This window comes from Chiloscyllium plagiosum, unplaced genomic scaffold (genome assembly GCF_037043375.1).
Source record: "Chiloscyllium plagiosum isolate Xiang-an unplaced genomic scaffold, Cpla_swu_hap1 HiC_scaffold_25, whole genome shotgun sequence".
Taxonomy (NCBI): Eukaryota; Metazoa; Chordata; class Chondrichthyes; order Orectolobiformes; family Hemiscylliidae; genus Chiloscyllium; species Chiloscyllium plagiosum.
In genome coordinates, this window is record NW_028270163.1 from 2,899,315 (window position 1) to 2,925,148 (window position 25,834).

The following is a 25,834-nucleotide window of genomic DNA, read 5'->3' on the forward strand; positions in this document are numbered from 1 at the left end:
AGCTGAGGCTGAGGCAGAGTCTAATTATGTTAGGGAGGAATAAAAAAATAGTCAAAAACAGCTTTGCAATGGAAAATTAATCCCACCTCCAATGGATCAAGTAGGTAATTGGAATAGAATTTTAATTAAAAATCTAACATTTAAAATGTTTTAGTTCTGCTCTATCTGCTGTGCATTTCTCTTTCAATTCTCTCTATCCTATCTGTTTAATTATACTTTATTTTAGTGTTACTGATCAGACAGTATAGAAGGCAATTAGATAAAGGGATTCAAAGTCAGGATGAGCTGAGAGGACATTTATTGGACATAGTACTTCATTTCCCATTACTTCAGATATTTATATCATTGTCTTTTCTATAACTTTATGTTCAGGTGTCTTTCTTATTAGTTAATTTAAATGGTTCTGAATGCACAATAACTTTCAAATCTTAGTCATGGTGTCATAGAGATGTACAGCATGGAAACATATCCAACTCGTCCATGCCAACCAGATATCCCAACCCAATCTAGTCCCGTTTGCCAGCACTTGGCTCATATCCCTCTAAACCCTTCCTATTCATATATCTATCCAGATGGCTTTTAAATGCTGTAATTGTACCAGCCTCCACCACTTCCTGTGGCAGCTCACTCCATATGTGCACCAACCTCTGCGTGAAAATGTTGCCCCTTAGGTCTCTCTTATTGTCTTTACCCTCTCACCCTGAACCTATGCCCTCTAGTTCTGGGCTTCCCCACCCCAGGGAAAAGACACCTCACACTGTGGTAGCTCTTTCTGACCCAGTGAGGGTCCTGTTCTCACATTGAGACAATAAATGCTTCTTTTAACCCAGGTGTGTGAGACATATGACACAGTGCCCTGCCGGGAGCTGGGAATGGTGCTCAGGTAAGATCCAATTGCCTCATGTTAGCAACAACTGGTGCAAGTGTAAAGTACTTGGCTTGGATATTTTCTAAAGAACTATCTGAAGTGTGAATCCCTGCAGCATTCACAACAAGATCAATGGTCGAAAGGCACAAATAGAAGTAAATGATTATTGCAGAAACATGGCTGTATGGTGATCAGGGCTGGGAACACAAATTGCAAGGATATTCAATATTTGAGAAGACAGACAAGAAAGAAGACTAGTAAGATGAGAGAGGATCAGTACATTAGTAAAGGTAGGTCTCAGATCAGAAGAACAATGTATCAAATCATTTTGGTTGAAATTAAGAAAGAGCAAGGGTCAGCAGACATTGGCTGGAGTTATTGATAGCCACCAAAAACTAGTGGTAGTGTGCGACATGGAGATCAGAGAATCAAGAGATAAAAGAATATGGGCAACACTGTAATCGTTGGGTGAATTCATCTACGTATAGACTGGTAAACCAACTGAACACTCAAGCTATGGAGGACAGGTTTCTGGAATGTCTTAGTGATGGCTTTCTAGGGCAGTATGTTGAAGAATCAATTAGAGGACGGGCAGTTTTGGATCTAATAATATGAAATAGAAAGGGCTACTTAATAATCTTGCTGTAAAAGAATCTTTAGGGATGTGTAACCATGATACGATAGAGTTTAAAAGTGGAGGCAGTTCAGTCTGAAGCAAGGGTGATAAACTTGAAAAAGGGAAATTATGAAAATGTGAGGCACAAGTTGGCTGAGCTGGTTTGGCAAAGTACATTAAAACATATGGCTGTACATAGGCAAGGGACAGCCTTTAAAGAGCACGGTGGTTCAGTCATTAGAACTGCTGCCTCTCAGCGCGAGAGACCCGGGTTTGATTCCAACCTTGGGCAACGGCTGTGTGGAATTTTCACATTCCCCCCCCCCCCGTGTCTGCTTGGGTTTCCACTGGTGCTCCGGTTTCCCCTCTCAGTCCAAAGATGTGTAGGTTTGGTGGATTGGCCATGCTAAATTGCCCATAGTGTCCAGGCTAGGTACAATTACAGCAGACTAGGTGGATTCATAATGGGAAATGCAGGGATTGGGTTGGGTGGGATGCTCTTCAGAGTGTCAGTGTGGACCCAATGGGCTGAATAACCTGCTTCCACCCTGTAGGGATTCTATGAATAGCTGTTACATGGCTCACAGCAACTATACATTCTTTCAAGATGCAAATGGTCAGTCAACTGTGGCTGATGAAGAAAGTTAAGCATTGTATAAGATTAAAACATTTAAAGTAGTCAGAAATAGTAATAAATCTGAGGATTGGAAGATTTTAGAATATAACAAAGAAAGACCAAGAAATTAAAAATGACAGGAAGAAAAGAACACAAATGCAATCTAGTTTTTAAAAAAAAGCTTCTATATGTACTTAAGAAATGTTTGGCTTAAATGTATGTAGCTCCATTCAGCAGAATGAGGAGAATTAATAATGAGAAATAGAGACATTACAGAAGCTAAGTGATTACTTTGTATCCCACCCCACCCTACCCCAATCCCTACCGATGAACCCAACCCTACTCCCTGTCGTTACCAGAATCCCTGACATCCTGTTTCCCCAGATCCGAATTCTACCCATGCCAACCTACTCTCAACACTGCATCAACTTACCATACATCCTGGCACCTTATTCCTTTCCCACTTGTCGTTTGACTCACCTGCTACCCCTACTTACCTGGTCCTATACCCCCTATTGCGCTGGCATCCTACCCTTCGCACACTATGGCTTCCCCAGCTGGCCTATTAACATGACACTCTACCCACAATTGATAAGAGTTTTCTACTGCACAGAAAAATACCCTTAGGTCCATTGGTCCATGCCAGTCATCAATTGCATCAATATTCATCTGACTCTCTAGCCCCCCCCCCCCCCCCCCCCTCCCAGGTAGCACCCTACATTATCAGGCAGCCTATCCCCTCTTCCTATCTGACATCCTACCTTCCCAGTACACAAAACCTCAAACCCCTTCACAATAACCAGTGGTGTGAGATTTCAAACACTGTGGTTAAAAATACTGAAGTGTTTGATCAGCCATGAATGTATTAAATGGCAGAGTAGGCTCAGTGGTTTGAATGGCCTATTCCAGTTTCTGTATTAATGTGTCAGTATATCAATGCTTGCTTCCATTTCTCCTGCAGGTGCCAATTTTTCTTTTTTGCTGGGATATCTTTCCACAGGCTGTGTCAGTGTTTGAAACCTCCCGCCACTAGTTATTGTGAAGGGGTTTGAGGTTTTGTCCTCCCTGAGAACACTTTGCCTGTCTACAGAACGCTCCGTACTCTGTACAGCGCCTTTCCTAGAAATGGGATTCTGTATTACTGAGAATTGACAGCACCAACAAAGACCATTCAGCCTCATTAGCCTATGTCAGTGTTTAGGCTGCACACAATCCTTCTCTCACTCCTCTCCATCTAATCATTTCAGTGTAACCTAAACTTTTCATCCTCATGTATTTATTTACTTTTCCCTTAAATATAGCAATGCTATTTAACTCACTCACTAAATAGAGCAGTGTGTTCCATATTCTACCCACACCCTGCATAAAGTTTATTTGAATTTGTTACTGGATTTATTAGTGACTGACTTCATTCACTTTTGCACTCCCTTACAAATGGAACCATCTTTTTTTACATCTTCACAATTAAGATTTCTATGCAGTCGCTCCACTGCCTTCACCTTTCTCGAGAAAAGAGCCACAGCTTGCCTGAGTTTTTGACGGCAGAAAGTTATGTTTCCTTTCACATCTGACAGAAGTTTACCTGTACCTCCACAAATGTCACCTACTGTATCCGTTGCACCCGCTGTGGTCTCCTCTACATTGGGGAGAAGGACATCACCTTGTTCTCTGAAACAATCCACATCTCTGGGTCATTTGCACCAACCAACCCCAGCGCCCCGTGACTGAACACTTCAACTCCCCCTCTCACTCCACCAAGGACATAGTCATAGAGTTATTTGCAAGTTCTGGGCCGCCTCCATCGCCAAGCCCTAACCACCGAAAGCCTTCTGTGGGGAAGAATGCCTCATCTTCTACCTTGAGACCCTGCAACCACACAGGATTAATGTGGATTTCACCAGTTTCCTCCTTTTCCCTCCGTCCATTTTATCCCAGCTCCAAGCCTCCAACTCAGCACTGCCCTCTTGGCCTGTCCATCACCAAACCCATCTATCTGCTGCACCCTCCTCTCTGACCTATCACCTTCTTCCCCACCTTCATCTACCTATTCCACTCCCAGCTACCTTCAATGCCTTCAGTATTCTTAATATATCGTTGGAGGAAATGTCTGCTGCTCCAAGCAATAAACTCTGTAGTGATATGGATATTTCCAAAGGGATCTGTGATTGGAAATCAGGTATCAAATTACAGGCTTATTGACAGTTGGCCTTTTCTTTCAGATACACTGACAGGCGTGTTTTTGTATCGGAGGTGATTGCGGGAAGTCAAGCTGAAGCAGATGAATGTGTCTATGTTGGGGACATTATTGATGGAATCAATGGGATTTCATTGCGAAATGCTCAGAGAGGAGAGGTAAAATACCAGTGTACTCACTGGCAATACATAGTCAGACCTTGAGTCGACCATAGCCTTTACTTATTATCATAGAATCCCCACAGTGTGGAAACAGGCCATTTGGCCCAACAAGTCTGCACTGACTACCTAAGAGTATCCCACTCAGACTATGTAAGGTCGAACCATTGGACTTAGCAGGAGTAGGCCATTCAGCCTTTCCAGCCTGCTGTGCCAGCCAGTAAGGACATTGGTCTGATTGTGACCTCAACCCCCACTGTTCCTTGACTCCCTTTCCTAATAGGAGTATATTTAACTCTCCCTTGAATAATTATAAGAGCCCAGCTTCCACTATTTTCTAGAGAAGAGAATTCCATAAACTAACATTCCACAGAGAGAAGAAATTGCTCCTTGCTTCTGTCTTAAAAGGGAGACTTTTTGTTCTTAAACCATGCCCCCAATTCCAGTCTCCCATACAAGAGGAAACATCTTCCCAGATTCACTCTATCCTGTGCACTCAGAATTTTTGTTTAAGTATAATCACCTTTTATTCTTCTAAGATCCAGAGGCATAGAATCATAGAATCTCTCCAGAATGGAAGCAGGCCATTCGGCCCATCAAGTCCAGACCGAACATCTGAAGAGTGTCCCACCTAGACCCACTCCCATGTCCTAACCCTGTTATCCTGCATTTCCCATGGCTAATCCACCTAGGCAGCATATCCCTGGGCACTGTGGGCAATTTAGCATGGCCATTCCACTTAATCTGAGGAAACTGGAGCATCCAGAGGAAACCCACATAGACACATACGGGGAGAATGCGGGTAAGTGGAGTTGAAATGCCCATCAGCCATGATTGAATGGCGGAGTGGACTCGATGGGCCGAATGGCCTTACTTCCACTCCTATGTCTTATGGTCTTATAGTCTTACACCCGCAGAATATGCAAACTCCACACAGTCACCTGAGGCTGGAATCTAACCTGGGTCTCTGGTGATGTGAGGTAGCAATGCTAACCACTGAGTCACTATGCCAACCCATGGGCCTAATCTGTTCAACATTTCTTCATAGGATAAGCCCCTCATCCTAGGAATAAAGTCAAGTGAATCCTCCCTGAACGGCTTTGAATGCGTTTGTATCCTCTTTTCTCAGAAAGATCCAAAATGTATATGATACTTCAGATGTGGTCTAACCAGAGTTTCAGTAAAATTTCCCTATTTTGATATTCCATTACCTTTGCAATAATGCCAACATACTATTTGTCTCACCATAATGTGCTGTACCTGCATGTAGCTTTTTGCTGATTCATGTACCAACATGCCCAGACCACTTTGCACCTCATTTGTGTAATCTCTCTCCTTTTTTAAATTAAGTTCTGTTTTTCTACTCTTCCTGCCAAAGTGAACAAGTTCACATTTTCCCACATTGCACTCAATCTATCTATATCTCTTTGCAAACTCTCTAGCTCCTCTTGACAATTTACCTTCTGACCTGTCGTCATCAGTAAATTTAGCTGTCACACATTTAGATGTCCATTCATGTCACTGATATAGTTTCTAAATCGTTAAGGTTTCAACTAGTTAACAGCTTGGCTAACTCAAAAAAACATTCAAAATAGAAATTGCTGCAGAAACGCCACAGGGCTGGCAGCATCTGTGGAAAGGAAAGAGTTAACATTTGACATTGGTGACCCTTTTTCAGTTCAGTTGATCATTCAGTGAAATGTGAGTGAAAAGTATCCTCGTTTTCTCACCACAGACTTCTCACCTCCTTTTCTGTGTTTGGCTCCAGGCACAAACAGTTTTACAGAAACTTCGAGGAAAGCCTTTAAGTTTCGAGATGATTCGCTGGAAGTGGCACGATGGTACAGTGTATGGACCCATGCTGCCTCATCTGCAACTGATGCAAAAAGAGATCCCTAACTTCAAGCTCCAATGCGATAACAAATCAAACAAAGTAATGAAAGAAGACGGTTTGCGGGAAGACAGGTGAGGACATTACAGACTCTCACCCCAGCCTTCATGCCACCCACGATGTGAATCACTGCTTGCAAGCTGTGTCATACCTGGGTTTGCATCCAGCCTGATTAACCATCCTCTAATCCCACTACATCTGGTTTGATCATCTGAATTAATATGTTTTATTAAAGTATTATTGATCCCCTCTTTCATCCCGATAGCCACCTTTGTGTGTAGCTGCATCAAGCTTTGTGTGTGGATCCTTAGCTTTGGTCATATTGCCATGGAATGCTTCTGTTTTCTCATGCGATCTTCTCAAGGCTCTGTGGGAAGAGAAGATGGTAGATCCTGTCAGGTGGTTCCCTGAGCAAAGTATCAAAGTCGTTTGGTAGAATGCCTCATGACCAGCACCAAGAAGTTTCCACGCTGATGGTGAGAAGGCGACTCCCTGTCAGATTGTTTATGCTTGGCCAGATTCTGTGCGTCACCATGCACTGCCCTCAAGACAGCTGCGGTGGTGAAGAGACCGTTGCACACCTCCTTCTGGAATGTGTCTTAATAGAGAAGGTCTGGAGGTAAATGCAGTGGTAGAAGGTCATTCTGAGGAACTTGGTGACTGTGTGCTCTATAGGCTGTTCCCATGGACACTCAGCAAGGCAAACATCCACTGTACCTGGAGGACCATCGACTCAGTGAAACACACTCTTTGGTCTCTCCGAAACTTGCTGGTTTTCCAGTGAAATGAGTTGTCCGTGACGGACGCACTCCAACGTTCAGAACAGTGTGCTGAGGGATGCACCAGAGTTTGGAGCAGCCAGTGTAAAAGTGCATTGGAGAAAGGTCACTGTCTAAGACCTTTCAGTCATGGTAAACCAAGGGCTTGGTATCTTATTGGATTGGTATCGTCTTGCGCTGTATGACAGTCACTGAATGTATATTGTTAATGTCACATTTATAGCAAATTAAGGCAGCTCAGAGTGTAACACGCTCAATAGAGAAGTTTTCTTTTGTTGCACTTTAGATAATGTACAATTTGAAATGTTTTGGAGTGTAATTTTAAATATTTTACAAGTAACTATCTTTTTGCAAAGAAAACATGATCGCCTTTCCCCGTCCAGTTCCAGCCCCGCCTCCTGTTCCAGAGTCATCCTGGAGAGCAAGGAAAAGGCTAGCTCCTTTGCTTAGCAGAATGCCAGCCCCATCTTCTCCAACTGTGAGCAGCTTACATCATTCCCCCTTGACATTGAAATCATCCACTCACTTCCTGTCTACCTCAAACTAGCCCATGACCCTCTGTACAGATTCCCTCTAAATAATTAGGATAAGCACTGGCCTAAATTTAAATGCGAAACAAATCTGTTTACAGTAATTAGAAAGAAGCATGACCCTGTGTTTGCTCGCTTGAATATGTTTATTAGTTTTAGTTGCTGAATAATGAGAGTGATCAGTAATTACCAGAAACACAATTTTAAACGTTCACATGACTAAACACAATTAAATACTTTTAAGTTTGATGCTACAACCATAAATATCTCTCTTGTCCAACAGGCTGCTGTATTCACTCCGATTCTTTGGCAAGGTGAACATTGGAATGGTAAACACAGTTTTCCTGACTCCACCCTGGTAATGTTATGATTGTGATACTGAGCAAAGGAGAGCAAATGCATGTTCAAACTTACATTTATTCGTTTTCTTTGATCCACAAATTTAGGGCAACACAGAGTTTTCGCTTGGCTTTATGAACCAAATAAATGAAGATTATCTCAACAAATCTGAGCTGAATCAAGAAATAGCAGGATAGTAGAAGGAGCTTTTCCAAACTTCCCTCAAACTTCAGTGCCTCATCCCTGCAACCATTCCTGCAAACCTCTTCTGCACTCTATCCAATGTGTTCACATTCTTTCTAAATGTGTCACCCAGAACTGTACACAGTACACTAAATGAGGTCTAACAAGTGTCCTATATAAGTTCATCCTAATTTCGAGGACTTAACTTGTTAAAGGTTTTGTTTTAAGGGATGCGCCATGCCCTAATTTACCTGTCTTTCAGACCAAGGTTGCCACAAAGCAGGAATCGGGTTTCTGCACAAAACACAAATGATCATTTATTGTTTGTAATTAGACATTGGCTCCAGCTAAAGAGATATAAGCCATTGGCATATAACACTACTTACTAAAGTTGTAACTATGTTATATACCCCCTCCCCCACCACCACCACCACCACCACCACCACTCCCGTACACACACAGAATTAATTATTGGCAAAGGAAAAAAAAAATTGGCAAGTCAATTCAAAGACCTTTGCTTCCCAATTCTGATATCAAGATGATCCATCTTCGGCTAGCCAAGCCCTTAGTGTTCAGTTAACTTTATGCTGGTTTGTTAGAAGTACAAAGTGACTGATTCCCTTGGAAAGTGTCTCTGATTTATCAATTCAAAACTCAGCTCATGGCAATTGCTGCAGGAAAGGTATACTTTTCTTCCAGGTGTACTGCAGAGAACAGGCAGCTTCTGCTGGGGAGGGTGACTGCACATACTTCAGTGTCTTTCTCTCTCTCTGTGTCTGTGTCTCTGCAACTTGTTTCCAGTTCCAACCAGCTCAGTTAGCTGAGAACTAATTAATTTCTCTTGTGAACAAATGCTACGTTCCTAACAATCTCCATTTTGCAGGAACCATTGTCTCAAAAAAAGACTTCACAGTAGGTTTACAGTCAAATTCCTCGCTGTGAAATTATACAGCCATTCCTGGTAAATCCCAGTTTTTTACAAACATTTTTTTCTCCTTGCAGTCCACAGTTTTTAAAGATACAAAAAGACCCATTTCTTACAACTGATTAAGGTGCAAAATCATAGGCAGCAATTTAACACAAAGCATGAAGCAATTTGTTCAGATCAGGCACACAGGAAATTAGCTCTTCAACCATGTCCTGAAACAGACTCGCTACCACAGCCACATTTTCTTCCTCATTTCCCCTTCCCCCACCTCACCTCAGGTCCAGCCTTCCAGCTCAGCACCGTTCCCATGACCTGTCCTACCTGCCTATCTTCCTTTCCACCTATCCACGCCACCCTCCTCTCTTAACTATCACCTTCATCCCCACCCCATTTACCCATTGTACTCTTTGCTACCTTCCCCCACCCTTCTCTCTGACCTATCACCTCCATTCCCACCCCCATTCACCTATTGTATTCTATGCTACTTTCTCCCCACCCCCTTCATTTATCACTCCACTCTGCAGGCACCCTGCCTCTATTCTTGATGAAGGGCTTTTGCCCAAAATGTCGATTTTCTTGCTCCTCGGATGCTGCCTGACCTGCTGTGCTTTTCCAGCACCGCTCTAATCTAGACACAGGAAATTAGGTCCACATGGTCTCAGTATTACTATAAGAGTATTAAATACTATTAAAGACTAAGCATGTTATTCTATATTTAAGTTTTGTTTAGGTTAACTATGTAGCCCACTATAATGCATGTTAAGTGTTGTATAATGGTAGTGTAGGTGGCTCTCTGAAGTTTAATAAATTAAAACAAAACATAAGTACTTCAATGCTGGACATCTGAAACTAATAAAAACAGAAATTGCTGGAGAGATGCAGTTTTTTTTTACATTACATTTTACATTACATTACAGTGTGGAAACAGGCCCTTCGGCCCAACAAGTCCACACCGACCCGCCAAAGCGAAACCCACCCATACCCCTACATTTTCCCCTTACCTAACACTACGGGCAATTTAGCATGGCCAATTCACCTGACCCTGCACATCTTTTGGACTGTGGGAGGAAACCGGAGCACCCGGAGGAAACCCACGCAGACACGGGGAGAACGTGCAAACTCCACACAGTCAGTCGCCTGAGGCGGGAATTGAACCCGGGTCTCAGGCGCTGTGAGGCAGCAGTGCTAACCACTGTGCCACCGTGCCGCCCAAGAAGGGTCACTGGATTCAAAGCATCAACTTTATTTTGTCTCCTCAGATGCTGCAAGATCTGCTGAATTTCTCCAGCAGTTTGTTTGTCTCAGATGTTTAACATTATTAGTCTAACTTCACCTTAACTGATCTGTTTTCAAAAAACAGGGTCTAATGACTCCAAATGCTGTTTCTGCTTTGTCAGTATAAAAGAGATTGAGGGTTGAGGGACAGAGTGCAGAAATAACTGACTAATTTGTTTTTGCAGTATGGTGGAAAGGAAGTGCTGGATGTGGGCATTGAGAAAGTCCTGCAGCAAAATCTGCCACCACAGGTGAGATTACACAGGGGTTCATGCTTCCATCATACAAGGTACAAGATTGGTAGCACACCCATCCTCTCCCAGACTCAACAGTATACCATTTTAGCGGATTAGAAGCATAAAGGTAGCAAGTGCATGGAAATATCTTCACCACCTAACTTCCTACCAATTTGCACAATCATGGCTTGGAAATGTAACATCACTCCTTCCATGTTGCTGCATTAAAATGCTGGAGCTCCCTCCCAAGCCCTGTAAATGTTACCTACATTGTGGTTTGTAGTGATTCCAGAGCAATCACCTCCACTTTCTCAAGAGCAACCAAGAATGCTGATGCCCATATTATATGCGAGATGCAATTCTTTAAATGGCCACGGTGCTTCACAGCAAGGGGGATAAAGTGAAGGGTGTCAGTAGATTGTGAGTAGCTGTAGAGGAGGTGTAGGAGGTAACTGAGGGTGGGGGCAAAGTGGATTTGGAAAAGAATGCCAGGAATGATGTCAGCAGAGGGCTGCAATGGTTCTGCTGCTATTTCGAGGATTGGATGGTCAGAATTGTGCAGCTGGCCAGAGACAGCAGTGGTTTATAGAGTGATAGCTATGGAATTAGGGTAGGGCGGTTCGTTTAAGGAGTTTTAAGTTAGGACAGACACAAGGAGAAACCTATGGAGAACAATAGAAAGATGGAACAGCTGGACTTTTGGACACGGATGGAATTTGTGTTGTGGAACTTGGTATGCTCACTGCAGAGATACAATATTAATGTCGCATCAGTGTCAGATAATGACCATTCTAAACAAGGGCAAAAGCGAGTAACCCCTGCTGACCTCACTGCCAACATCATTAGGTTTCTCACTATCACGTTGCTGGGTATCACCATGACTAAAAGTGAAGGCAGTGGCATCTACCTGGCAATGTGTGGTATTGGTCAGCTATATTCAGACTGCGGGACAAATCCAGTCCAGTTAACTGCACCGTGTTATTCTCATTATTTGTCAGTAATGGAAAAGATTGGCACTTGCTTAGCAATAACTTAATCACTGATACTCAGCTTGGGTTCTACAAGGGCCACGCAGCTCCAAATATCACTGGAGCTTTCGTTCAAACGTGGACAAAGAGCTGAATTCCAGAGCCAAAATGAGAATGACTGCCCTTGCCACCAGATTGCATTTGACCATAGATTTAGTAGCCCTCACAAACTGGAGTAAATGGGAATCAGGAGGACAGCTCCCCTGTGGTTGGTGTCATTTCTGGAATTTAAGAAGATGGTTGTGGAATTTGGAGGGCAATTATCTCAGCTCCAGGACATCTCTGCGGGAGTTCCTCAGGGTAGTGTCCTAGATCCAATCCTCTTCAGCTGCTTCATCAGTGACCTTCCCTCTGTCATAAGGTCATTGTGGGTATGTTCAGCACAAAGAAAATCTAATCATATTGTGGGTGTACCTACACCAAGAGGACTTCGGCAGTTGAAGAAGGCAGCTGTCCACCACCTTCTCAAGGGCAGCTAGGGAGAAATGTTGGCTTAGCCAGCAATGCCTACATTTCATGAACAAATATAAAAACAAAATCCCCTTGACATTCAAATTTATTGAATCCCCCACAATCAACCTCCTGGGAATTATAGAAACTGACAGAACTCCCCGTCAAGCTACAAATCATCCTGACCTGGTACTAAATTAACATTTTTTTTTCTCTGTTGCTGGGTCAAAATCCTGGAAGTCCCTCCCTCTGTTGGTCTTCTTACATATGGACTGCAGTAGTTTGAAAAGGCAGCTCACTACCACCAGGACAATTAGCAATAGGCACGAAGTTCTGGCTTAGCCACCAAACTCACATCTGGTGAATGAATATTTTTAGAAGACCCATTCTACTCTTAATTATCAATCATTGGAATCCTTTCCCTACATTACCATGGAATGAAAAGCTTAAACATATGAGGAACATTTGAGGATCTTGGGTTTATAATTGATGGAGTTTAGAAGGAAGAGGGGGGTATCTAATTGCAACATATAGAATACTGAATGACCTGGACAGAGTAAAGGTAGGGAAGATGTTTCCATTGGTAGGACAGATGAGGATCCAGTAGAAACTTCTTAAACTAGAGAGTGGTGAATCTATGGAATTCATTGCCACAGAAGGCTGTAGAGACTAGGTCATTGAGTATATTTAAGACTGAGATAGATAGTTCTTGAGTATCAGTATCAAGCGTTACAGGGAGAAGGCGGGAGAATGGGGTTGAAAAACATATTAGCTATAATTGAATGGCAGAGCAAACTCGATGGGCTGAATGGCCTAATTTCTGCTCCTTTGTCTGATGTAAGCACGCCCAGGACAATGCTCCAAAGAAATGGCTTTACATTGTTTTTTCAGGGCAACTTGTGACGGACAGCAAAGGATGTCTTGACAAATCTGGCCATAGATTTTATAAATTGCATCGTTTGAAGAGCTAGGTGAATTCAATAAACTTCCCAAACTAGATGTGTTCAGCATGTGTAAAATTGTTTAATTGAGGGGGTCTGTTGTTGCAGTGGTAGTGTCCTTTATTCAGAAGGTGCAGGTTCAGGTTCCACATCAAGAAATGATAGTCAGGGAAGTATGTCATAGGTTGATTAAAAAGTTTTTGCATTACCATGGTGGGATGCTTGTGTGTAGATCAGCTTTTTGAAGCCTATCCAGCCAAACATAACTCAATTAGAACCTATTTCCACATATCAAACCTATCCTGACCCAGCCCAAACCTACCTTTCCCAAACCAACCTGACCTCACTGTCTGCAGTTCAGCTCATTCAGCAGCATGATGGCTCAGTGGTTAGCACTGCTTCCTCACAGCACCAGGGACCCAAGTTCAATTCCAGCCTTAGGCGACTGTCTGTGTGGAGTTTGCACATTCTCTCCGTGTCTGTGTGGGTTTCCTTCCACAGTTCAAAGATGCGCAGGTTAGGTGAATTGCTAAATTGCCCATAGTGTTCAGGGATGTGTAGTTTAGGCGCATTAATCAAGGGAAATGTAGAGTAATAGGAGTAGGGGAATGCATCTGGGTGGGATGCTCTGAGGGTCGGTGAAGACCTGTTGGGCCAAATGGCCTGTTTCCATTCTGTAGGCATTCAATGAATTTGATCCAGAACATTGAACTTGGTCCAACTCAATTCAACTAAACTTATTCCAGTTCAGTACAGCCCGTTCTAATCTAAACTGTACATTAAAGACAACCCTCTTCAACAGGTTAATGGACAGTGTTCTGTTTATTATTTAACAACAAAATGGCAAAGTTTCAGTTACCTTTTGATATTAAAACCACAATGAATTAGACTTCTCCACACAGAACTCCCAGCAATGATATGCCATTCTTACAGAAGACAATGGAACAGCCATTTAAACAAAAACCAGAAACTGTAAATTTTTATTTAAAGAAATCTTGAAAATGTTAAAAACTTCTGAATACACTTTATCCTACTGTAGCATGTTGTATTAATACTGAATTAGTTCAACTTTGTCCATCCCATTTGCCTTTGTTAGGAGGTGTTGTTCGATGTCAAAGAAACCGAAGTGATCTGCTTAAAAAACAACTCAACACAGGTAATTGCTGCACTATCTTTGTAAAGATAAGTCAAAATGTTGTTATTTAAGATAAAATGTCAATTAGGTGCACAATAGGGTGAGGGAAATTATAACAGTGAGCATCACATATTCCTAGTACAGGTACAACAAAGGTTATGACTATCTCTCTGCAATGTCTCTTTAAACATTGAGTGAGCTACAGCACAGGTTAAATACTTTCCTAGACAGACGCACTCTTTCTTTCTCTTACACACTCTCTCCTTTAATCACTTTCTCTCTTTTTCTCTTTCACACACAGACAGACCCTCCTCTCTCTCACTGTCACATTTGCACATACTCTTGCACACTATCTCTCACATATACACACACTGTCTCACACAAACTCTCCTCTATCTCACTCACATGTACACATTCTTCGCTTGCAAACATATACCCTTTCTCAAAATAATGCACAAACGTTCATTCAGAATCTGCTGCTGAAGGTTGTATTCCACCGATTACAGGAATTTCATGTCACTTTGAGCCAGCTGTACAAATGAAGACAATATTTGACTATTGCTTTGTTTATTTCCAGTAAGACAATTACAACAATCTCAGCAACCCTGGTGATGATATTGTTTCTTTTTCAGGTCCTCTTTCATCATCACTTCCCTGAGATCTCTTCAGTGGGACACCGGTTAAACAGGAGGACCCTCTTTGCCTACTGTGTGGCGTAAGTAGAACAAATTGCACCAATACGTGGCCAAAGGTAGACTTGATCCCTGGCCTGGCCATTGAGACTATTACAGTGTTGGCAGGCAGCTGCTTCCTGTACTAAGAAGTGTGAGGTCTGCACCTTACCTGAAGAATGCAAGTGGAGGGCTGAGGGGATTGGTGATGGAATCTGGGCACAAACTTTTCACTCAGATTATTATGATCCCTCCCCGGTTAGCAGATCGTTACGCTCCCCCGAGTTAGCGGGTTGTTACGATCCCCCGGTTAGCCACTGTTCTAGCACTGCTGCCTCACAGCAACCGAGACCCGGATTCAATTCCTGCCTCAGGCGACTGACTGTGTGGAGTTTGCACATTCTCCCCGTGTCTGCGTGGGTTTCCTCCGGGTGCTCCGGTTTCCTCCCACAGTCCAAAGATGTGCAGGTCAGGTGAATTGGCCATGCTAAATTGCCCGTAGTGTTAGGTAAGGGGTAAATGTAGGGCATAGGTGGGTTGCGCTTCGGCGGGGCAGTGTGGACTTGTTGGGCTGAAGGGCCTGTTTCCACACTGTAATGTAATGTAATGTTAAAAAAAAAGTGGCCGTCATGGCTATGCACAACATGGTTCACATTTGAAACAGGATGGAGCAGGGAAAGCTCTTTTTAAAAAGAGACAATGGTGTTCCTTTTTCCTACATTACTCCACTGTCCCTGCCCCTGTATTGGGTACATAGCAAAGAATAGGCCTCCACTGGTAGCTGTGGCTCAGTGGATGTTAACACTTTGACATGTGGATTAAAACCTCATACCTTAAGTCTTAAGCACGTAATTCATGCTCAGAATCTGGCAGTAAATCTCGAATAACTTAAATATAGTTTGATTTTTCCAGGAAGTAATAGCAAAATATTAAGTATTAGACCACGTCCAGTGGTCTCCAGCAACACAAATTCCAGTCTTTAGCCAATTCAATTCATTCCACATGATATCAAGAAATATTTGGCAGCACTGGATACTGCAAAGTCTGTGGGCCATGACAACATTCTGTAATAATCCTAAAGAATTTTGCTTCAGAGCTTGCCACTTCTGTAGCCAAGATGTTCTAGTTCAGCTAATATACTGGCATCTACCTGACATTATGGAAGATTGCCAAGGTATTCCCTATACACAAAATGCAGGATAAATCCAATCCATCCAACTGACACCCCAAAAGTCTACTCTCGATCATCAGTAAAGTGATGGAAGGTATTAGCAACAGTGCTATCAAGCAGCACCTGTTTAGCAACAATTCTGGGTAATCTGGAACTTTGGAGAAAAAACGGTCAAAACAATAGTTTTAAAAGGGAGAGGTACAGAAAAAGGAAGTACGTGGTGAGGTCAGAGCAGGAGAGAGAGAGAAAGAAACTGACAGAGCAATGAACCTGCACAGTTACTGCCTTTGCTGTTTGAATTCATGTATCGCCAGACATCGGAGTGCGTCTGGGAAAATTAACAAACAGTGAAATTCACAAATGATCTTGGAGGAACCTGTTTGGACGAAGTCACAGTACAGAAACAGATAAGTGTTTTAAGTGTGGCCTACAGAAAGTCTGCAGCAGTGAGTAGACTGGGTTCTTTCTTGATTATATGTTTTTTGAGATATGTCTCTTGATTAAACTTAAAATATAAGCCATAACTATTAATTTAACCTGGAGCAGTGTTTTGTAGAGGAATAAGATAGTGTAATTTTCTAGATCTGTAGATTGTGAAGGAACAAAAATGGCCTTTGGTAGAGTGATATGCAGTTCTTGTCAGATATGGGAGTTTACGGAAAGTTTACAGGTTACTGCGGATTATATCTGCAATAAAAGCTGTTGGTTGCGAATCTTATCGGATCGGTTGGAGAGACAGTGGCAAAGAGGAATTTGCAACAGTATGTGAATGATGTGAAGGGGGGAAAGTCTCAGATATAGTCACATAGATGGGTTAACTCCAGGAAAGGTAAGAGAGGTAGCCAGTTAGTGCAGGAGTCTTCTGTGGCTATCCCAATTTCAAACAAATATGCTAATTTTGAAATGTAGGGGGTGATGGATTCTCAGAGTAACGTAGCATGAACAGCCAAGTTTCTGGTATTGAGACTGGCCCTAATGCAATGAAGGGTATATCGGCTTCCAAGAGATCAATTGTGTTAGGGGATTCTCTAGTCTGAAGTACAGACAGACGTCTCTGTGGCCAAGAGCGAAAAATCAGAATGGTGTGTTACCTCCCTGGTGCCAGGATCAAGGATGTCTCAGAGAGGGTGCAGAATGTTCTCAACGGGGAGAGGGGCCAGCAAGAAGTCGTTGTCCACATTGGAACCAATGACATAGGAAGGGAAAAGATTGAGTTTCTGAAGGGAGATTAGAGAGTTAGACAGGAATTTAAAAGGGAGGTCCTCGAGAGTAGTAATATCTGGATTACTCCCGGTACCATGAGCTAGTGAGGGTAGGAATAGGAGCAGATGAATACATGGCTGAGGAGCTGGTCTATGGGAGAAGGATTCACATTTCTGGATCATTGGAATCTCTTCTGTGGTAGAAGTGCCCTGTACAAGAAGAATGGATTGCACCTAAATTGGAAGGGGACTAATGTACTGGCAGGGAGATTTGCTAGACCTGCTTAGGAGGATTTAACCAAGTAAGGTTGGGGGGGGGGGGACCCAGGGAGATAGTGAGGAAAGAGATCGATCTGAGACTGGTACAGATGAGAACAGAAGCGAGTCAGGGCAGGCAGGGACAAGGTAGGGCTAATAAATTAAACTGCATTTATTTCAATACAAGAGGCCTAACAGGGAAGGCAGATGAACTCAGGACATGGTGAGGAACATGGAACTGGGATATCATAGCAATTACAGAAACATGGCTCAGGGATGGGCAGGACTGACAGCTTAATGTTCCAGGATACAAATGCTACAGGAAGGATAGAAAAGAAAGAGGAGGGGGAGTGACGTTTTTGATAAAGGATAGAATTACAGCTGTGCTGAGGAAGGATATTCCTGGAAATACATCCAGGGAAGTTATTTGGGTGGAACTGAGAAATAAGAAAGGGATGATCACCTTATTGGGATTGTCACATAAATGCCAGGTAATAACCATGTTCAACAAGAGACAATCTAGCCATCACCCCTCAACATTCAACAGCATTACCATCACTGAACTCCCCCACTTCCAATGTCCTGAGCCTTACCATTAACCAGTAATTGAACTAGACAAGTCATATAAGCACAGAGGCTATAAGAGCAGGTCAGAGGCAAAGAATAATCCAGTGAGTAACTTGCCTTTTGACTCCCCAGAGCCTGTTCACCATTGCAAGGCACAAGTCAGTAGTATGATGAAATACTCCCCAAATGGATGGATGCAGCTTCAAAAACACTCAAGAAGCTTGACACCATCCAGGACAAATGGAACCAGTTCAGTTTAGGAAATTGATCGAGATGGATGAGTTGGGTCGAAGAGCCTGTATCTGTGCTTTATGATTCTGTCAAATTAGCCCACTTGATTGGCCCCACATCCACAAACATTCATTCCCTCCATCTTCAACACTCCATAGCATAAGTGTGTGCCATCCACAAGACGCACTGCAGAAATGCACCAAAGCTCCTTAGACAGCACCCTCCAAACCTACAATCATTTCCATCTAGAAGGATGAAGGCAGAAGATACGAGCCGCTCACCATCCTGACTTGGAAATGTATTGCTGTTCCTTTAATGTTACTGGGTCAAAGTTTTGTATCTCCCTCAGAGGTTCAAGAAGGCAGCTCGCCATCACTTTCTCAAGGGCAACTAGGAACAGTCAGCGAATGCTAGTCCAGTCAATGTAAATAAAAAAAAAACACATGGAACCCAGGAACATTTCTTAATCTCAAATAATGTTAACCGTGATTCAATGTTGGACTTCAACTCACTGTAGCATTTGAAATCCTTGTGAGATCTTCTTATGTTAAGAGGGGATTGCTTCATTTCAGGAACTCCCCAGAAACACCTCAGACAACATCTTTCGACTGTTTGGTGTATGAGTCCAACTTTGTTGAGGAGGCCAATGAAATTATTCTGAGGATAGGTAAGTGTTTTGAGGATATGTGCCCATACAGTAGAACGAAATCATCATCATTCTTCACAGATGGAGCAAACAACATTTGATCTTAGTAGGGCCAGTTGCCCAGAATGTTGAAGAGTGTATGTTTACAGAATGCTGAAGTTGGGAATTTGGTTGAAGTGGGAATTCACTTTGAATATTTATAGTAGATGCTTGAGGCAGTCAGTACATGACATGTTTGTTTACTGCTGCAAGTTGACTTGTTGCAAAAGAAAATAAAACAAAGTAAAGCTTGTAAAGATCATTAATTAGACTGAGAGCAGGTCATAAGAGTTTTTGACAGGAAAACTGTCCTGAGCAAAGTCGGTGTTTCCATCTGGAATTTCTTTGGCTCAGAAGTCTTTGACCGGAGTGTGAGATGAAGACAGTCAGACACATAAGAGGTGAGGAAGAACGTCTGGACCATTTGCTGCAGACTTCAGTCCATCTTGTGGTTCCAAATGGTGGAGTGACTATAGTGTACAGGGTAAGATGAACCCAGATGAAATGGGGAATGAGGAAACTAATCCTCATCTGGCCAATACAATGTGCTTGCTACCAATCAGAATAAAATGTTAATCTATCAGAAGGACAGTCAGAAATTGGTTCAAAGCTCTTTGGAGCAGGATGCAGGAGGCTGTCCAAAATAGAGAGATGGAATAGGAGGAGGAAAACAGAAGCACAAGCACAATGTGGTAATTATATAAAAACAAAATTAAGACTGTGGTTAGTATGTTTTCTTTGCAAGATTGCGAGTCCCAAACATTTTGTATGCTACCTGATGTCAGAGTGAAACATTTGTCAAACCGTTTGAAAGATGATTGGAGAGGGGAGAGAGAGATTCACTCATTGTGACCCATTGTGAGATCAGTAAATAGGCAAGAGCAGACAATGGATCTTATTTGGATTAGTACATTAACTCTGAGCTATATGACAGAACAGGAATTCAGGAATTCTAATTCTGGATCATTAACCAAGCCTTGTGCAAATCAGTACAGGGGTAACCAGGGGGGAGAGGGTTGAAGTGAAAGAGTCCATTTCAAGGAAAATGACACCATCGTACGAACAGGAAGGAAGTTTATCACTGTGATGGCCTCCATGAGGGATCTGGGTCCAAGCAGAATGAATCATTCTAGTGGTTCTTTCCTGGAACAGGTTTCTGACCTGATACAGAACAGGGTGTTTATAAGGAATTTGAATTAGTAAGTGGTGAAGATGATTGTGTGGGGAAAGAACTCAGCTGGAAAAAATAGTTTAGATGATTGTTTCAGAAAACATAGAAACACAGAAAACCAGGAGCAGGAGGAGGTCATTTAAGCCTGCTCCACCATTGATTACAATCATGGCTGATGATCCAATTCAGTAGCCCGTTCCTGTTTTCCCCCCACATCCTTTGATCCCTTTAGCACCTTTAGATATAGTAATGAGCCAGATTTAGCTAACAGCACATAAATACCTATTTAATAGTGGTCATAATATGATTGAGTTCAATGTTGTGTTTGAAAGACAGAAATGCAGCACACTTATTAAGATTTTAAATTTAAATATTTAATTGGAACAAGACAAAGACAGTAAACTGGGCAACTCTTAATGGGCAATCAGAGGAAAGTGTTCAGAAAGGCATTTTCCATAACATGGAACCATTGATACCCCAAAAAGACAAGGATTCTACTGACCCAAAAGTACAGCCAGGGACAGTTAAGATGTAAGAGACAACATAAGACTAAAAATAACATGCGAAAATGCAAAAACAGGAAAGTGAGTATCAAAGAAACTTGCAAAGATATCAAAATCAACAAAAATTATTACAAAATAATGTAATAATAGGAACAAATGATGATGAGAAGCAAGTGTGCCCTTGAAAATTGATAATGGTGAGATTGTCAATGATCAAGAAATGGCAATCATGATGAATAAATACTTTGTGTCATATTTACAGGATAGTTAACAGTCACTGTGCCAGTCACACCAAAGAAACAAATGTTGAATCAAATTCACAAAGTTAGGCAGGAATGCAAGTTGTGTAGGGGACACAGAGTCTGCAAAGGGATGTGGTCAGGTAAAGTGAGTGGGTAAATACAGGTACACAATCCTTTTATCTGAAATGCTCGGGACCAGCTGGTTTTCAGAATTCAGAGTTTTTTTCGAATTTTGGAAGAAGTGACAGTTCCATGATATTTTTAAAAAACCTTACCGAGCAGCAGACTCACTGAGAGTACCACAGGCCCTGAGACAGAGAATTGAGGCCTGCCAGTGCTGGGCCATACCCCTCCCGCCCCCACGTCGCATGTGAGTGACACGCATCGAGTGGGTTGGTTTAACTGTTTGCATGCCAAACAGCCTTGTTAATGAGATAACAACTTCACAAAAAACTTTTGGATTTTGGAACTTTTCGGATTTTGGGATTTCGGATAAAGGTTGTCTACCTGTACTTGGCAGATGTAGTATAATATTGGAAGTATCAGCTTGACCTCTTAAGGAGGAAGAATAGGAAAACAATATGTTTTCAGTAAAAGACGGCAGATGTCTGTAGTACTGAGGGATCTGAGTATTGTATGCTTGAATAAGTCAAGTTAATACACTGGTATAGTAAGTGATTTGGAAGGCAAATGTCATGTTGATTTTTATTGCAAGGAGAATGAAGTATTAAAATAAGGAATTGTTGTTTCAAGTCTACAAAGTCTTAATGAGATTGCAACTGATGTATTGTGTATGGTTCTGATCTCCATATTTATAGAAGGATGTAACGGCATTATAAACAGTTTGGAGAAGGTTCACGTGATTGATGCCTGTATTAAGGATGTAATTTTGGGAGGAGAAAGTGAGGACTGCAGATGCTGGAGATCAGAGCTGAAAATGTGTTGCTGGAAAAGCGCAGCAGGTCAGGCAGCATCCAAGGAACAGGGCTAATGCCCGAAACGTTGATTCTCCTGTTCCTTGGATGCTGCCTGACCTGCTGCGCTTTTCCAGTAACACATTTTCAGCTGTAATTTTGTGAGGAAAGCTTAAGCCATTGGACCTATAGTTATTGGAGCTTAGAGCAATGGGATGAATCTTACTGAAAACTGAGGGAATGTGACTGTGTGAACATTGAGAGGATGCTCCCCTACGTAAGGACATAGTTTAAAAGAAAGTGTCTCCCATATAAGATGGAGATGCGTAGAATTTTTTTTCTCTCTCAGATTATTTAGTCTTCAGGATTTGCTTCTCCAGAGAGGAGTGGAGGCTGAGTCTATGAATATATTCAAGCCTGAGTTAGACAAATTATTGATCTACGAGAGAGTTGAGAATCATGAGGGCAGGAAGGAAAGTCGGAGTTGAAGCTATAATTGGATTGGCCATGATCTTTTAGAATACCGAGCAGGCTTTAAAGGCAGTATGGTCTATTCCCGCTCCTGATTTGAATTATCTTGTGAAACAAAATGAACAGAAGCTTGGTAATGGTACTGGAGGAATTACTGGCACTATACAGCAATGCATCCCCAGATAGTTTCTATCCATAAATAACACAACCACTATGCTGCTGTCTGGAGCAGTAAGATGTGGAGGTGGAGGGGACAGAAATTCTGCCTTTTTGAGAAAATTGGTGCTGAAAACCTGCCTTTTAAACTGCATAAATCATCGTCATCACAAACAAAAGGAAAGAAGCTTCCACTGAAATGAGGCATCGCCACATTGTTTCATCACATCCAGTGAAGCGTACCGAATTAAAGTATCCTTAGACCTGAAAGAGAAAAAGCTAGGACACCAATTGGCTGGGATTTTGGAGTGCTGCGAAGCGATATGTGGGGATTGAATTTTGTTAATAAATTGGGCATGAGCAGCCAATGTTAGCCTGAGTTTGATGGGGACAAGCATGGAGTTTTGGTCATTTCTGATTGAGTCAGTAATTTGTTTTTCAGGTTAAAAGGCTCACATAAGCCTCCAGTGTTACATTCAATAACAGAAATAAACATCTGAATAAAGTTTATTACGGTTAGGGTAAACAATATCAAACACTTAATGTGTACACTGATATAACTCGTGATGACAGTGACCACAGTTCAACATCGTTCACCAACGTTGTGTAGGTGCTAGTTTACCAGTACAAGGTGCTAGTTTACCAGTAGGTCCAGTTTACCAGTACAAGGTGCTAGTTTACCAGTAGGTCCAGTTTACCAGTAAAGCAGTGTTGTTCATTGTAAGCATTTTGTTTCTGTGGGTGGTTCCCTGGTAAGATTTGACATCGCAATATCTATCATTTCAATTTTACTCAAATGTAATGAATAATTTGAACATTTTTCATCATTTAAAGTAAATATTGTTTTGCTTCTAATTTTGTTTATTATGGGATGTGGGTATTGCTTTCTTGTCCAGCATTTACTGCCCTTACCTAACCACCCGATTCTCCATTGCTTTATCCTGCCTGATGGAAGTGACTCTAGACTTACACTGCCTGTTCGAAAAGTTAAGCAAGGGAATTATGGAACAGTTAGCCTAATGTATTGCCTGAAATTGTTGTTGCTCTATCATTAAGGACAGAGTAGCTGATCACCTTGACTTTCAGCTCGTGAGAGAAAATCAGCATGAATTTGTAAAGAAGAGGTCATGCCTGATAAATCTGATTGAATTCATTTGAAGAGGTAATTAAAATACCAGACAGAGGGATATTTTTGGTTTGCTGAAGAGATTTGACAGAGTTCCTCATAACAGATTGTTTGCTAAAGTTAAATCTCTTGGAATTAAATGGTAATTATTGACCTGGTTTAGACTCTGACTGAATAACAGAAACCAGAGATTAGAGATAATAGGCACGTTTCCTAATTGGCAGGATGTGATATGGTGTCCCACAAGGATTCGTGTTGCAACCTCAACTATTCACTGCATTTACTAATAGTTTAGATGATGGGTTAGAAAATCACATGACCAAATTTGTTGGTGTCAGCATAAAATTACAAAGTTATCAATAAATAGGCAAAAATTGAGATCAATGTAGGCAATTGTGAGGTGATCACTTTGGACCGAAAACTAGAAAGCAAGTCGCTTGAAACAGTCACCTGATCTGTGTTTGGTCTCCCCAGTGTAGAGAAGACCACATTGTACTCACTGTTCACAATGCACTCTCCTCTACATTGAGGAGATCAAATGCAGATTGGGCAAGTCCTCCACGTCAGGCCCACGCTCCCTAACAAGCCACCCTCCCCTTCTGGCACCTTCCCCTGCCACAGCAGGATTTGCAAAACCTGTGCCCAGACTTCCCCCCCCCCCCCCCCCCTCACCCTCCGTACAAGGCCCCAAAGGAGTCTTCCATATCTATCGGAGTTTTGCCTGCACTCCCACGCGTCACTTACTGTATCTGTTGCTCCCGATGCGGTGTCCTCTATATCTGGGAGACTGGACGCCTTCTCGCAGAGCACTTCAGAGAACATCTCTGGGACATCCACACCAATCAACCCCACTGCCCCATGGCCAAACACTTCAACACCCCCCCCCAAACTCTGCCTGGGCCTCCTTTTCGCCACCCCGATGCGTGGAGGAAGAACATTCTTCTGCCTCAGAACCCTTCAACCCCAGGGCATCAATGTGGACTTCACCAATTTCCTCTACCCTCCACCTTACCGCAGTTCCAACCTTCCAACTCAGCACCATCCTCATGACCCGTGACATCTGTCAATCTTCCTTCCCACCTATCCACTCCATCCTCCCGTCTGACCTATCACTTTACTCCCACCTCCATCCATCTATTGCACTCTCAGCTATCGTCCCCCCCAGCCCTGCCCCCTTCTCCTCTCCCCCCCTTCCCCTCTCTCCCCCCCTTCCCCTCTCTCCCCCCCTTCCCCTCTCTCCCCCCCTTCCCCTCTCTCCCCCCCTTCCCCTCTCTCCCCCCCTTCCCCTCTCTCCCCCCCTTCCCCTCTCTCCCCCCCTTCCCCTCTCTCCCCCCCTTCCCCTCTCTCCCCCCCTTCCCCTCTCTCCCCCCCTTCCCCTCTCTCCCCCCCCTTCCCCTCTCTCCCCCCCTTCCCCTCTCTCCCCCCCTTCCCCTCTCTCCCCCCCTTCCCCTCTCTCCCCCCCCTTCCCCTCTCTCCCCCCCCCTTCCCCTCTCCCCCCCTTCCCCTCTCCCCCCCCTTCCCCTCTCCCCCCCCCTTCCCCTCTCCCCCCCTTCCCCTCTCCCCCCCCTTCCCCTCTCCCCCCCCTTCCCCTCTTCCCCCCCACTCCCCCTCTTCCCCCCCCACTCCCCCTCTTCCCCCCCCCCCCACTCCCCCTCTTCCCCCCCCACTCCCCCTCTTCCTCCCCCTCTTCCCCCCCCCACTCCCCCTCTTCCCCCCCCACTCCCCCTCTTCCCCCCCCACTCCCCCTCTTCCCCCCCCTCCCCCACTCCCTCCCCCACTCCCTCCCCCACTCCCTCCCCCACTCCCTCCCCCTCCTCCCCCCCCCGTCTCCTCCCCCCCCCGTCTCCTCCCCCCCCCCGTCTCCTCCCCCCCCCCGTCTCCTCCCCCCCACCCCCCGTCTCCTCCCCCCCCCCCGTCTCCTCCCCCCCCCCCCCGTCTCCTCCCCCCCCCCCCGTCTCCCCCCCCCCCCCCCGTCTTCTCCCCCCCACCGTCTCCCCTCCCCCCCCCGTCTCCTCCCCCCCCCCCCCCCCGTCTCCTCCCCCCCCCCCCCGTCTCCTCCCCCCCCCCCACCCCCCCCGTCTCCTCCCCCCCCCTTCCCCTCCTCCCCCCATTCCCGATGAAGGGCTCTTGCGCAAAATGTCAATTTTCCTGCTCAGATGCTGCCTGACCTGCTATGCTTTTCCAGCACTCTTGACTCTAATCTGCAGTCCTCACTTTCGCCAAGTCCTCCAATCAGCCTGCAAGCATGAACCAGAGCGCCTATCCTTTAACTTTTGTCTTGTTGACGTTGGCACCTTGT

The 25,834-nt window shown here is 43.7% G+C and overlaps 1 protein-coding gene across 7 annotated transcripts in view; it reads left to right on the forward strand.

Annotated features, from left to right (window-relative positions):
• Positions 1-25,834, forward strand: part of LOC122561959 (uncharacterized) — a 119,705-nt gene that overhangs the window by 92,690 nt on the left and 1,181 nt on the right. For all 7 annotated transcript variants that reach the window (XM_088000384.1, XM_043714291.2, XM_043714294.2 and 4 more), the window contains 8 exons: positions 831-883; positions 4,320-4,452; positions 6,221-6,417; positions 7,936-7,981; positions 10,563-10,628; positions 14,129-14,188; positions 14,800-14,882; positions 18,840-18,934. In XM_088000384.1, the coding sequence (XP_087856510.1) occupies positions 831-883; positions 4,320-4,452; positions 6,221-6,417; positions 7,936-7,981; positions 10,563-10,628; positions 14,129-14,188; positions 14,800-14,882; positions 18,840-18,934 (733 nt within the window). The remainder of the gene's footprint in view (positions 1-830; positions 884-4,319; positions 4,453-6,220; positions 6,418-7,935; positions 7,982-10,562; positions 10,629-14,128; positions 14,189-14,799; positions 14,883-18,839; positions 18,935-25,834) is intronic.